The sequence below is a fragment of the Capricornis sumatraensis genome, chromosome 22 (genome assembly GCF_032405125.1).
Source record: "Capricornis sumatraensis isolate serow.1 chromosome 22, serow.2, whole genome shotgun sequence".
Taxonomy (NCBI): Eukaryota; Metazoa; Chordata; class Mammalia; order Artiodactyla; family Bovidae; genus Capricornis; species Capricornis sumatraensis.
In genome coordinates this window covers 18051287-18063366 of record NC_091090.1, presented here as the reverse complement: position 1 = coordinate 18063366, position 12080 = coordinate 18051287, and the positions used below count along the sequence as shown (strand labels likewise).

Here is a 12080-nt window from a genome sequence, read left to right as displayed (position 1 = left end):
ACTGTTCCTTCGCTAGTGCCTGACCCAGGGAAAGGTGGGGGTGGGGGTGGAGGTGTGCACAGCTCCCCAAAAGCCAGGGGATTTGCCACCGTTGCTTCCTGTGATGGAGTGACAACACTTGATTGTTCTTTATTACAGTTATAATATATATATTTTATATATGTTACAAACATAGATGCAAGGTAAAATTACCATAATCCCACCACTTAAGGATAATCGATATAACATGTTGGATTATATTATTTTATATTTTTATGCATATACATCCACATGCTTTTATAAAAATAGAATCATATTAGTCTTTTTTTAAGAAAGAAATCTTCCTTCTTTTTTAATATGAATGTCTTTATTTGGCTGTGCCGGGTCTTAATTGCAACCCGAGGGGTCTTGGCTGTTGCGCACGGACTCTCTAGTTGTGCTGCACAGGTTCAGTAGCTATAGTGTGTGGGTTTAGTTTCTCCACGGCACGTGGGATCTTAGTTCCCCGGCCAGGGATTGAACCCGTGTACCCTGCACTGCAAGGCGGATTCTTAACCACTGGACCACCAGGGAAATGCCCGTATTAGTCTCGGAGTATTACAGATGCCTTTGTTTCTACCTAGTTGTCCAGCCTGCCACCTCTTCCATGTTATTATTCCATGACATCATTCCAAGGCCCTCGCTGTTCAAGCATATGGATCTGTTTTAATATATTTAATATCCTGTTGTTTAATGTTTAGGTTGTTTGGGGACTGGTTCCCTGGAAACGTATTTGAAGAAACGTTTTTGCATATTTCCTAGACAAATTCCTAGAAGTACTCTATGATATCATAAAGGCTAGAATAACCTGTTAAGAAATGTTAGTACAAACCCCCAGTTCCAACCGCCCCCATGTGACTTCCCCTCAGGTGTGTGGAACAAAGGAGATGACAGACACATAATCCTACCTCTCGTGGGGCTGGTAGAACCCTTCAAGGTCATCTCACAGGCTGCTCACTTCATTTTAAGGATGAGGAAGCTGAGAGGCGCGGAAGATATTTTCCCAAAGACACAACCAAGCCATAACCCGTATGTTCCTGCCACCTGTGACCAGACAGTGCAGAAGCCTATTTGGATAAAATTAAATACACACAATGATAAATAAAACCAATGAGACGGAAGTACAGTTATTGCAATATTTTAACAGCAAAGTTATGGTATAATAATATGTATGGTGTTTTACAAATGCACAAATTAGTAAGATCTGGGGGAGTGTTCCATACTTACCAAAATTTCAAAGTAGAACACAGATATTTCAAGATTTCTGCACCAACTGTAATGTGATCTGAAAATAACCGTAATCTCTACTGGTTACAGATTCACTGGTACCACCCATACTACTGTGGTTTGTTGTCGACATTTAATCACTGAAAGAAATGTTAAATTTCAGGTGGAAGTTAGGAAGGATAAAGATGTCCCTGGTTCCCGGTCACACTCACAGTACCCCTTGGGTTCTGTCTGTTCTCTAGTTAGGAAGCCTCCCTCATGAGGGCATCAGTGGGTGAGGCCGTTAGCCCCTGCTGGTGCCCACGGGCATCTGGCCGCGGGACAGTTGTGTAGGTCATTCTGTGTGAACCAGGAAGAGTCCCGTCGAGGCTGGTGGCTTCAGACCGTTTATTACTCACGTGGTCAGTGAAAGCCAGGCTAGCCACGGTGTCGCTGCAGGGGCCTTCCACCCTGCAGGAGGTCCCAGAAGCAGAAGGGACCAGGTGACCACAGCAGGGGCAATGGGTCTCGTGTAGCTGGGGAGTCAGCTCCATGCAGCCACGACACCTTTTCATAGCCTGAGGAAGAAGCCTGAGTAGGATGGGCAGGAAGCCGTAAGCCTCATCAGAATGCTGGAGGTGATGAGAAGCTGCCCCTCGACGGTCTCCGAGCGAGACGGCGAGGCACAGGGGAAGTGGCTGCTCACCAGCCTCCCACGCCCTCCTGTTCTGGGAGAATCAGGGTGGGGGGGGCGTTCTGCTAAGACCCGGGTCAGCTGAGGTTTAATTGCTGCTCTGGAGACCTGTGTGGAGACACACAAGGTATCTAGGACGCTGGCCCGGCTGCCCCCACATACAGTGCTGAGCGCATCACCCCTGACTCTCAGTTCAGTTCAGTTCAGTTCAGTTCAGTCGCTCAGTCGTGTCCGACTCTTTGCGACCCCATGAATCGCAGCACACCAGGCCTCCCTGTCCATCACCAACTCCCAGAGTTCACTCAGAGTCACGTCCATCGAGTCAGTGATGCCATCCAGCCATCTCATCCTCGGTCGTCCCCTTCTCCTCCTGCCCCCAATCCCTCCCAGCATCAGAGTCTTTTCCAATGAGTCAACTCTTCGCATGAGGTGGCCAAAGTACTGGAGCTTCAGCTTTAGCATCATTCCTTCCAAATAAATCCCCAGGTTGATCTCCTTTAGAATGGACTGATTGGATCTCCTTACAGTCCAAGGGACTCTCAAGAGTCTTCTCCACCACCACAGTTCAAAAGCATCAATTCTTCGGTGCTCAGCCTTCTTCACAGTCCAACTCTCACATCCATACATGACTACTGGAAAAACCATAGCCTTGACTAGACAGACCTTAGTCGGCAAAGTAATGTCTCTGCTTTTGAATATGCTATCTAGGTTGGTCATAACTTTTCCTCCAAGGAGTAAGCGTCTTTTAATTTCATGGCTGCAATCACCATCTGCAGTGATTTTGGAGCCCAAAAAAATAAAGTCTGACACTGTTTCCACTGTTTCCCCATCTATTTCCCATGAAGTGATGGGACCAGATGCCATGATCTTCGTTTTCTGAATGTTGAGCTTGAAGCCAGCTTTTTCACTCTCCTCTTTTACTTTCATCAAGAGGCTTTTTAGTTCCTCTTCACTTTCTGCCATAAGGATGGTATCGTCTGCATATCTGAGGTTATTGATATTTCTCCCAGAAATCTTGATTCCAGCTTGTGCTTCTTCCAGCCCAGTATTTCTCATGATGTACTCTGCATATAAGTTAAATAAGCAGGGTGACAATATACAGCCTTGACTTACTCCTTTTCCTATTTGGAACCAGTCTGTTGTTCCATGTCCAGTTCTAACTGTTGCTTCCTGGCCTACATACAGATTTCTCAACAGGCAGGTTAGGTGGTCTGGTATTCCCATCTCTTTCAGAATTTTCCACAGTTTATTATGATCCACACAGTCAAAGGCTTTGGCATAGTCAATAAAGCAGAAATAGATGTTTTTCTGGAACTCTCTTGCTTTTTCCATGACCCAGCGGATGTTGGCAATTTGATCTCTGGTTCCTCTGCCTTTTCTAAAACCAGCTTGAACATCAGGGAGTTCACAGTTCATGTATTGCTGAAGCCTGGCTTGGAGAATTTTGAGCATTACTTTAATAGCATATGAGATGAGTGCAATTGTGTGGTAGTTTGAGCGTTCTTTGGCATTGCCTTTCTTTGGGATTGGAATGAAAACTGACCTTTTCCAGTCCTGTGGCCACTGCTGAGTTTTCCAAATTTGCTGGCATATTGAGTGCAACACTTTCACAGCATCATCTTTGAGGATTTGAAATAGCTCTACTGGAATTCCATCACCTCCACTAGCTTTGTTTGTAGTGATGCTTTCTAAGGCCCACTTGACTTCACGTTCCAGGATGTCTGGCTCTAGATAAGTGATCACACCATTGTGATTATCCAGGTCGCGAAGATCCTTTTTGTACAGTTCTTCTGTGTATTCTTGCCACCTCTTCTTAACATCTGCTTCTGTTAGGTCCACACCATTTCTGTCCTTTATCGAGCCCATCTTTGCATGAAATGTTCCCTTGGTATCTCTAATTTTCTTGAAGAGATCTCTAGTTTTTCCCATTCTGTTGTTTTCCTCTATTTCTTTGCATTGATTGCTGAAGAAGGCTTTCTTATCTCTTCTTGCATCTCTGCGACAAGGGAAGGCAAAGCTGAAAGGACTTCAGGAGCACTGTCAGATCACATTGTAGACACATCTTTTCTTAGCTTCGGGAAGTAACACAGGCTGTGTGCTCCAGAGCCCGGAAGCCACAGCTCTCGAAGCCCTCGTGCCCCAGACAGAGCCTGTGCTCCGCAACAAGAGAGGCCAGCGCAGTGAGAAGGCTGCGCCCCGCGGCTGGAGACAAGGCCCTGGCAGTAAAGAAGAACCAGCACAGCCAAAAATAAATAATTTTTTTAAATTGTATTTTTTAAAAAGTTATGCAGGCTCAATTTGGAGAACTCAGAAAACAGAGAAAAGCACACAGAATGAATCCAACATCACCCCTTAGCCTGCTGTCCAGAGAGCATGTTTCCACACCCATCAGCATGCGCCATGCCCACACCTAGATCTAGCTTCTTCCCCATACATGTTGTATATTCCAACTTTTACAGCTAGTTCTTTTCCCTTGAGAAATACATCAGAGACAGTTTCCCATGTCATTAGATTCACACTTACACTGCGCAACTTTCTCCCGGACCAGCAGGTAAACTCCCCAGCAGTGACTCCATCGAATCACGTGAAGCCCTTTCCCCAGATGTCAGAAGCCCAGCACGAAAGGTCCCAGCTTCTTTCTAACAAAAGGTAAGGGGGGAAGCCTGCAACAGGTTGGGATGCCCCACCTCTCTCGCCCAACCCAGTCTTGCTGCTCTAAAAGTCTCTCTGTAGGCTGCGTGACCCAGGAAAACGAGTGACTTGTACTGTTAAATTAGTTGGAGATACTCAAGCCAGTGGCTCTCACCAAGGCTTGTGGGAGAACCTCCCCACCCCCAGCCCTGTCCCTCTGACTCCGACAGCCAGGGGACCTGCTGCCACAGTGACAAGAAGAGCAACCTGGCCAGACCGTGGACACAGTCCCACCCCGGGTAGGAAGGAACAATTGGCAGAGGGGAGAAGGAGGGGTGACCTGGGGGGGGGGATGTTGGTGGAAGGCAGCGGGGAGTCGGCCTGCCAGGACCCAGGGAGCTCTGGCAGATGACTGTGCCCTTGCCCAGGCTCAGGAGGGGGCACAGAGCAGCTGGTGGAGACGACACCTGCCTCATGCAGCCTCCATCCCTCAGACAGGCCGGCTAGCGTCGTGGCCAGGCCAGCAGGAGCGGGGCCTCAGCCTCTGCCACCAGGGCCCGATCCTTGACTGGGTCTGAATGGGAGCCAAGCTCTCACGCTAGAATGTGAAACAGAGCTTTTTAAAGGGGGTAGGAATGGGGTTGCCGGACAGCGTCCTCAGTGCTGTGAAGAGAACGGCACTTTGCCTCCTGGTCTTCTTTTCAAAAACCCATAATGCCCATTGAATCATGAGGAAAAGGTCAGACAAGTCCCCGTTGAGGGGCATTCAACAAAATACCTGCCCAAGGGCATCAAAGGCAAGAAAACTCTGAGAAACTGTCACAGACAAGAGGAGCCCGAGGAGATGTGATGGCCAAATGGAATGTGCTGTCCTGGCTGGGGACTGGATAAGGACAATTCAGAAAATCCAAATAACAAGAGGACTATAGTTAATAACAATGTATCAGCATTGCAACAAATGTGCCTCACTTGAATGTGAGATTGCACAATAAGGGAAATGGGAAGTGGGGTACATGGGAACTCTGTACTAGCTTAGCAACTTCTCTTTAAATCTAAACCTACACTTTCCCTGCTCCCGTGGTTAAGACACCAGGCTGCTATACTCTAGGGGGTATGGGTTCAATACCCCATGTTTAGGGACCTAAGATACCACATGCTGAGTGGTGTGGCCAAAAAAAAATTTTTTTTTAATTTTTAAAAAATTTAAACCTGTTCTTAAAGCAGCCAACCACTGAGCCGTCCACCAACTCGCTGACATTTTCTCTGGACTTCACACCCCCTAAGCTGGTCCTCAGGGCCAGCACTTCGGCTTGTATTCCAGCTTTAGGAAACCTGGGCCAATGTGAGTTCTTAAGCCCCAGGCTAATAGCCGGCAAGGTGTGTCTTCTTTGGTTACCCTGGTGTTTTAAAAGGCGGTTTAGATCCCACAACAGAAAAAAAAAAATTGAGAAGTTTGACCTTATAAATATGAAAAAATGCTGCTCTATGAAAGACTAAGAGAATGAAAAGATAAACTACGGACTAGGAGAAAATGTTTGATATATATATATGTATATGACATTTATATATATATATATATGTCAGCAAAAGATCTGAACAGCCACTCACCAAAGAAGATATACAGATGGCAAGTAACTGTATGACAGGATGCATCATAGATCATTGCAAATTACCATTAAAGGAACAAGCAGATATCACTGCACACCTGTAAGAATGGCTAGAATAAAATGTATGAAACAGATACCACCGAATGCCGGCGAGGATATGGAGAAACGGCAACACCATTCATTGCTGTGATGCTCTGAATTCTGAGATTAACAAGAGCTGTGGCCAAAAACAAAAAGCCAAACAAACAATGGAAAGAGCTGCAGTTTCAGCCCTACTCCAGGCTCCATGCTGGCAGCTCTTTGTCCTTCCCACTGCCCCCTGCCTCCTCCCTCCTGCTCACTGCTTCCCTCCCTTCCTCCCCTCCTCCCCTCCCTTCCTCGCCTTCCCTGACCTCCCCCATCCTACACTCTTTTCCTCCCTCTTCTCACCTTCCTCCCCATGCTTCTGCCCCTCCTCCCCCTCCACCCAGGCAACTCGCCATTGCTTGTCCCTGTGTCCACCCACCGCCAGCTCCTCTAAGAGAGTGTCCACCCTGGACTGGGTCTACGACCCGGCCTCTGGGCAAGCCTCCTAGGATCTCCTCGGGAAACTGTTTGAACCCTCCCCCGGCCTCTGCCTTGTCTGAGAAGAATGGCCCATCTGGCCTTGGCCTTCCAGGATATTCCTTGGGTATCCCAAGTTTAGGGCTTCCCAGGTTGTGCAAGTGGTAAAGAACCCACCTGCCAGTGCAGGAGAGGTAAGAGACCCAGGTTCGATCCCTGGGTGGGGAAGGTCCCCTGGAGGAGGACATGGCAACCCACTCCAGTACTCTTGCCTGGAGAATCCCATGGACAGAGGAGCCTGACAGGCTATAGTCCATGGGGTCGCAAGGAGTCAGACACGGCTGAAGCAACTGAGTATGCACACACCCATCCCAAAGTGATCCCTGGGTGTGCTTACCATGGATCCTAAACCTTGAGGTTCAGAGCCTTGGATCTCGAAGCTCACCGTGGGTTCCCTGCAAGGAGTCCCCTCAGTTTAAACTTTCACCCAGGGTGCTCTCCTGAGCTATGGGCCCTCGAGCAAGCCAGCATCCCCCTTTGGGATGGCCTTGTCTCATCCATAAGCTGTGCCCGGGTCCCTCTGTCGCTATCCTTCCACGAACAGACGAGTGTCCCAGCTTTCAGTGTTGAAAGCTGCCGGAGCGGGAGAGCGGGAGTCCAGCTGCTGGTCTCCCCGGAGCCCCAGAGAGGCCGCTCCTCCTGATGGGCCCTCCGCAGCCCAGGGGCTGGTCCTCTGCTTCTCAGGCTCTGACAGAAGCCTGACTTCATCCCTTCCCCAGGGACCAGTCACACTAAATTCACAGCACTCTGATGGGCAACCCAGGAGGCCTGATCATTATTAATAATACTAATTAATCCTTATGAAGAAAGAGATAATCAGCTCTGATGGCTGGCCTGCTGTCTCTCCAAGAAGGCACATCTGCGTGAGAAATGAATTCACTGTCAAAGGCTGGAGGGTCAGGAGAGAGGACAAAGTTCACTGCGGTATGACCCTGAGGGTTCAGAGGCGGTGGCATCCTGGGACACTCCTGAAGCCTCGGGACTGGAGGAGTCCTTCCCCTCCACCCACCCCCATCCCTCCCCCCCAACCACCCCACAGCCCCCCACCCCCATCCTGGAGCTATGGCCTCCATAGTGCACCATCCTCCTGCATGAGCTGCTGGAGGTAACGGGCTGGGCGGTTGGGCCCCCACAGAGGATGCTGGATGCCCCCTCTGCTCTGGTGTGGTCACGCCCTCTACCCTGCCAGGTCCAGCTCCGCTCTCTTGCGCCCACCCCCAACTCTCAGCAGCTGGCACCTGTGAGCATTCTCCAGGATCTCATCTGGGAAACCATTGAGTTCCTGAGCCATTTGCGTGCCAATGGCTGGATCTTGCAAGACTTGCTACAGTCTCCAAACTGACCTCGGCCTGGTGTCATCGCAGCAGCTGCAGGATGGAAAGCCCTTTCTCCCTCCCGTGTTGAGGCTGCACCCAGATACTGTTCAGAAGGAGCTCTGGAAGCCGGCCTCTGTTCTCCAAAGAAAGGCGTGCAGAGCCTGCCACCTTGCGGCCACCTCTGGTCCTGCACCAGCCCTGGCCAAACAGCACAGTTACCCCGCTCTCTCAGACTCAGTGCAGTCTCTGAGATGCTGGGGGTGAAAAAAAGAATCCTAGGCTCTGCTTCCTTTCCTGTTTGTAGGACCCACAGTCCTGAGCCAGTAGATGCAGGCCCAGGGTAAGAGACCCTGCCGCTGGCTGAGACGGAGAAGGGAGAAGGCTGGGGCTGGGGAGGAACCAGTGCTCAAGGCTGGAACAGCAGCTTGTCGGGCCCATGGAGAGCCTGGGGCTGATGACGTGGGCTGGGCAAAGCCAGGGGCCCTGTCTCTAACCCTACTGCCAATCGTCCTGCGAGTCCCCGTCAGGAAAAGGAGGGCGATGGCCAGGTGACTCTGCAGGCCTCATTCTGCTCTGACTCTGTGGTCTAGGCAGGACGTCGTAAAGCAAGGGAGGGGATCTCTCACGTCACTGCCATTCCGGACAGCTTATCTCTTCACCTCCTTGGGGTGCTGCTGGTTCCCACTGTCTGCCAACCAGGGTCCAAGGCAAGGAGCCCGCATCCATCAAGCGTGCAGAGCTGCATCTGAGGAGCTGCTGGCTCTGACTCCTGACTCAGGGAGCACAGAGCCGGTCAATCAGGGCCATCCAGGATGGTCCACGTGGCCAGGAACGAGCCGTGTGTCTCACATGTGTCCTCAGAATGCCAGAGTTGAGTCTGGTTAATAAAGCACAAGTGGCTGGGACTCCACCTGCCAATGCAGGAGACACTGGTTTGATCCCTAGGCCGGGAAGGTCCCATATGCTGCAGGGCAACTAAGCCCGTGTGCCGCAACTACTGAGCCTGTAGTCTAGAGCCCGGGAACCACGACTGCTGGCCGAGCCCTCCTGCCTGGAGCCGAGTGCTCCATAGCAAAGAAGCCACTGCGATGAGAAGCCTGCGTACCACACCCGGAGAGGAGCCCCTGCTCACCCCAACTAGAGAAAGCCCACACACAGCAACGAAGGCCCAGCACAGCCAAAAATGGAAGCAAAGCTCAAGTTCTGAAGCTTCACGGAGTTGTGATTAAATCCAGATGCTGCCACTTACCAGCTGGGTGACTTTTAGAATCTCTTTAACCTTCCTAAGCCTCAGCTTTTCTCAACTATATAATGGGGATGAGGAGGCTATCGAGAGGATTAAGTGGGGTGATGTTTGCTGAGCACCCTCCCAGGACCTGTGTGTAGCCGGTGTCTGTAAATGACAGCTGTGATCATTGTTGCCTTTGTTCAGCGTCCACAGCGGTACATGCAATGCTCTGACAATGAGAATTAACGAGTAAACATCTATTATAGACTGAATGTTTGTGCCCCCGCCAAATTCATATCACACGCTAATCCCCAGTGAGATGGCATTAAGAGATGGGGCCTTTGGGAGGTAATTTGGCCATGAGGGTGAGGCCCTCAAAAATGGGATTATGCCTTGTAAGAGGAGTCCAGGGCCTTCCCTCCTGGTCTGGTGCTTAGGACCTGGCCTTCCAACGCAGGCTGCGTGGATTCGACCCCTCGTCAGGGAGCTAGGATCCCAAATGCCTTGGGACCCAGAAACCAAACATAAAGCAGAAACACTATTGTAACCAATAAAGACTTTTAAACTGGTCCACATCAAAAAAAAAAAAAATCTTAAAAAGAAAAAGGTTCAGAGAACTAGCTCTCTCTCTCTCTTTCTACCTCGTGAAAGCACAAGAAGTCAGCAGTCTGAAACCCAGAAGAAGGCTCTCACCAGAACACAACCATGCCAAGCACCTGACCTCGGACACGCAGCCCCAAAGCCAAGAGAAATGATGAATTTCCATTGTTTACGAGCCGTTTGGTCTATGGTGCTTTGCTATAGCAGCCCAAACTGACTGAGTCAGAAATTAGTACAAGACGTAGGGTGTTACCGTAACAAATACCTAGAAATGCAGCAGCAGCTTGGAAGCAAGTCACGAGTAGAAGCTTGGAAGAGTTTGGAAGCTCGTGCTGTAAGACACTAGGATCATCACGAATGGACTTTCAAAGGCAGTTCTGGTGAGGGCTCAGAAAGGAAAGAGGAGGGACTTTGCTGGTGGTCCAGTGGTTAAAAATCTGCCTTCCAACGCAAGGGATGTGGGTTCAATCCCTGGTCTGGGAGCTAAGATTTCCCATGCTGTGGGGCGACTAAGCCCGAGCACCCAACTGAAGACGGAGTGCAGCCAAGAAAAGAAAGAAAGAAAGATAGGAAAGAGGAGAGCTGAGGAGAACATGTCCATCTTCTGAAAGAATAAAAAATAACCATATAGAGAACGTTAGAAATAAGGATGGTAAAGACCATTCTGGTGAGGTCTCAGAAACGAGGAGCACGCTACTGAACACTGAAGAAAAGGTGATCTTGTTCTAAAGTGGCAAAGAACTTGACTGAACTACGTTCACGTTCTGGCCTTTTGTAGAAGGAATAATTTGCAAGTGACAAAACCAGATGTTTAGCTGAGGAGATCTCTAAGCAAAGAGTTGCAGGAGAGGCCCTGGCCCTTTCTGACTGCTGAGATCGAAGAAGAGAGAAATGATTTGAAGATGGAAATATTAAGCACAAAGGAACTAGAATGTAAAGATTTGGAAAATTCTCAGCCTATTCCTATTGCAAAAACCGAGGAAATGTTTCAGACGAGAACGCTGGGAGACCAGTGTGGGTGTGGATTCCAGGCTTCATCAGCCTTCCTAGAGGGAAAACTGTGAGACTGAACTGAAGGGGAGGAGATGAGAGGAAGAAAGGAAGGCTGGTGGACCTCTCCGATCTCACAGGACAGACTATAGAGCTAATCCGATGTGAATGGGCAGTAGCCTTTAGGTCAAGGAAAGAATGAGCACAGAGGCAATTCACAGATCATCACAACTGCCTCGTCTGTTTCAAAAGGCGGCGGGGGGGTGGGGGTGGGGGGTAGGTGGGGGCGCGGGTCGCATAGCCTTGCTTTCAACAAGCCACACAGCCTCTGCCCAAAGATGTGGAGGTGGGGCCGCTTAGCAGAACCATGAAGGACCTCCACCCATGGGTCCGGAAGACAGGACCTTCACCCCTAGTGGGTCTGGAGGGTAGAGAGAGCATCAAGCCAAACAGTGTCAAGACCTTTCAGACCTTGAGATCCCGTGATGTTTGCATTGTAGGCTTTGGGTTTGCGTGGGACCTGTCACCCCCTTCCTCTCTCCTCTTTCTCCCTTTTGGAAGGAAAAAGGTAAAATGGATGGGAATGTCTGTCTTATGCTTTGTCCCATCATTGCATTTTGGAAGCACATACCTTGTCAGGTCTCACAGGTTCACAGCCAACAAGGGATTTTTGCCTTAGGATGAATCCTTCTTTGAGTCTCACCCATATCTGATTTAGATGATACCTCAGTGGGTGAGATTTAGTGTTGATGCTGGCACAAGCCGGGGGCTGGTGGAGTGAAACGAATGTATTTCACATGAGAAGGACATAAACTGGGGGGAGTGGGGTCAGGGGCAGAATGTTATAAACTGCATGTGTCCTCCAAAAATTCGTAAGTTGACATCTGACCTCCAAAGTGATTGTATTTGGAGATGAGTCTTTAGGTCATGAAGGCGGGGCTCTCATGAAGAGGATTTGTGCCCCGATGAAAACAGGCCAGAGAGCTCTCTCTCTCTACCATGTGAGGACACAAGAATTCGGCAGTCTTGACCTGACCTTGCAGACCTCTTGACCTCAGAACTCCAGCCTCCAGAACAGTGAGAAATGAATTCCTGTAGTCAAAGCCATCCCATTCATGGCATTCTGTTATAGCAGCTTGAACGGATTGACTATCATCCGTAACAGAAGTCTTGGCTTCTGTCAGATT

General features: G+C 49.6%; 1 protein-coding gene across 1 annotated transcript in view; it reads left to right on the top strand.

The window, feature by feature from the left end:
* Positions 1-12080, top strand: part of KIF6 (kinesin family member 6) — a 437260-nt gene that overhangs the window by 414116 nt on the left and 11064 nt on the right. Inside the window, exon 19 of the mRNA XM_068961022.1 lies at positions 4470-4567. Within this exon, the coding sequence (XP_068817123.1) occupies positions 4470-4567 (98 nt within the window). The remainder of the gene's footprint in view (positions 1-4469; positions 4568-12080) is intronic.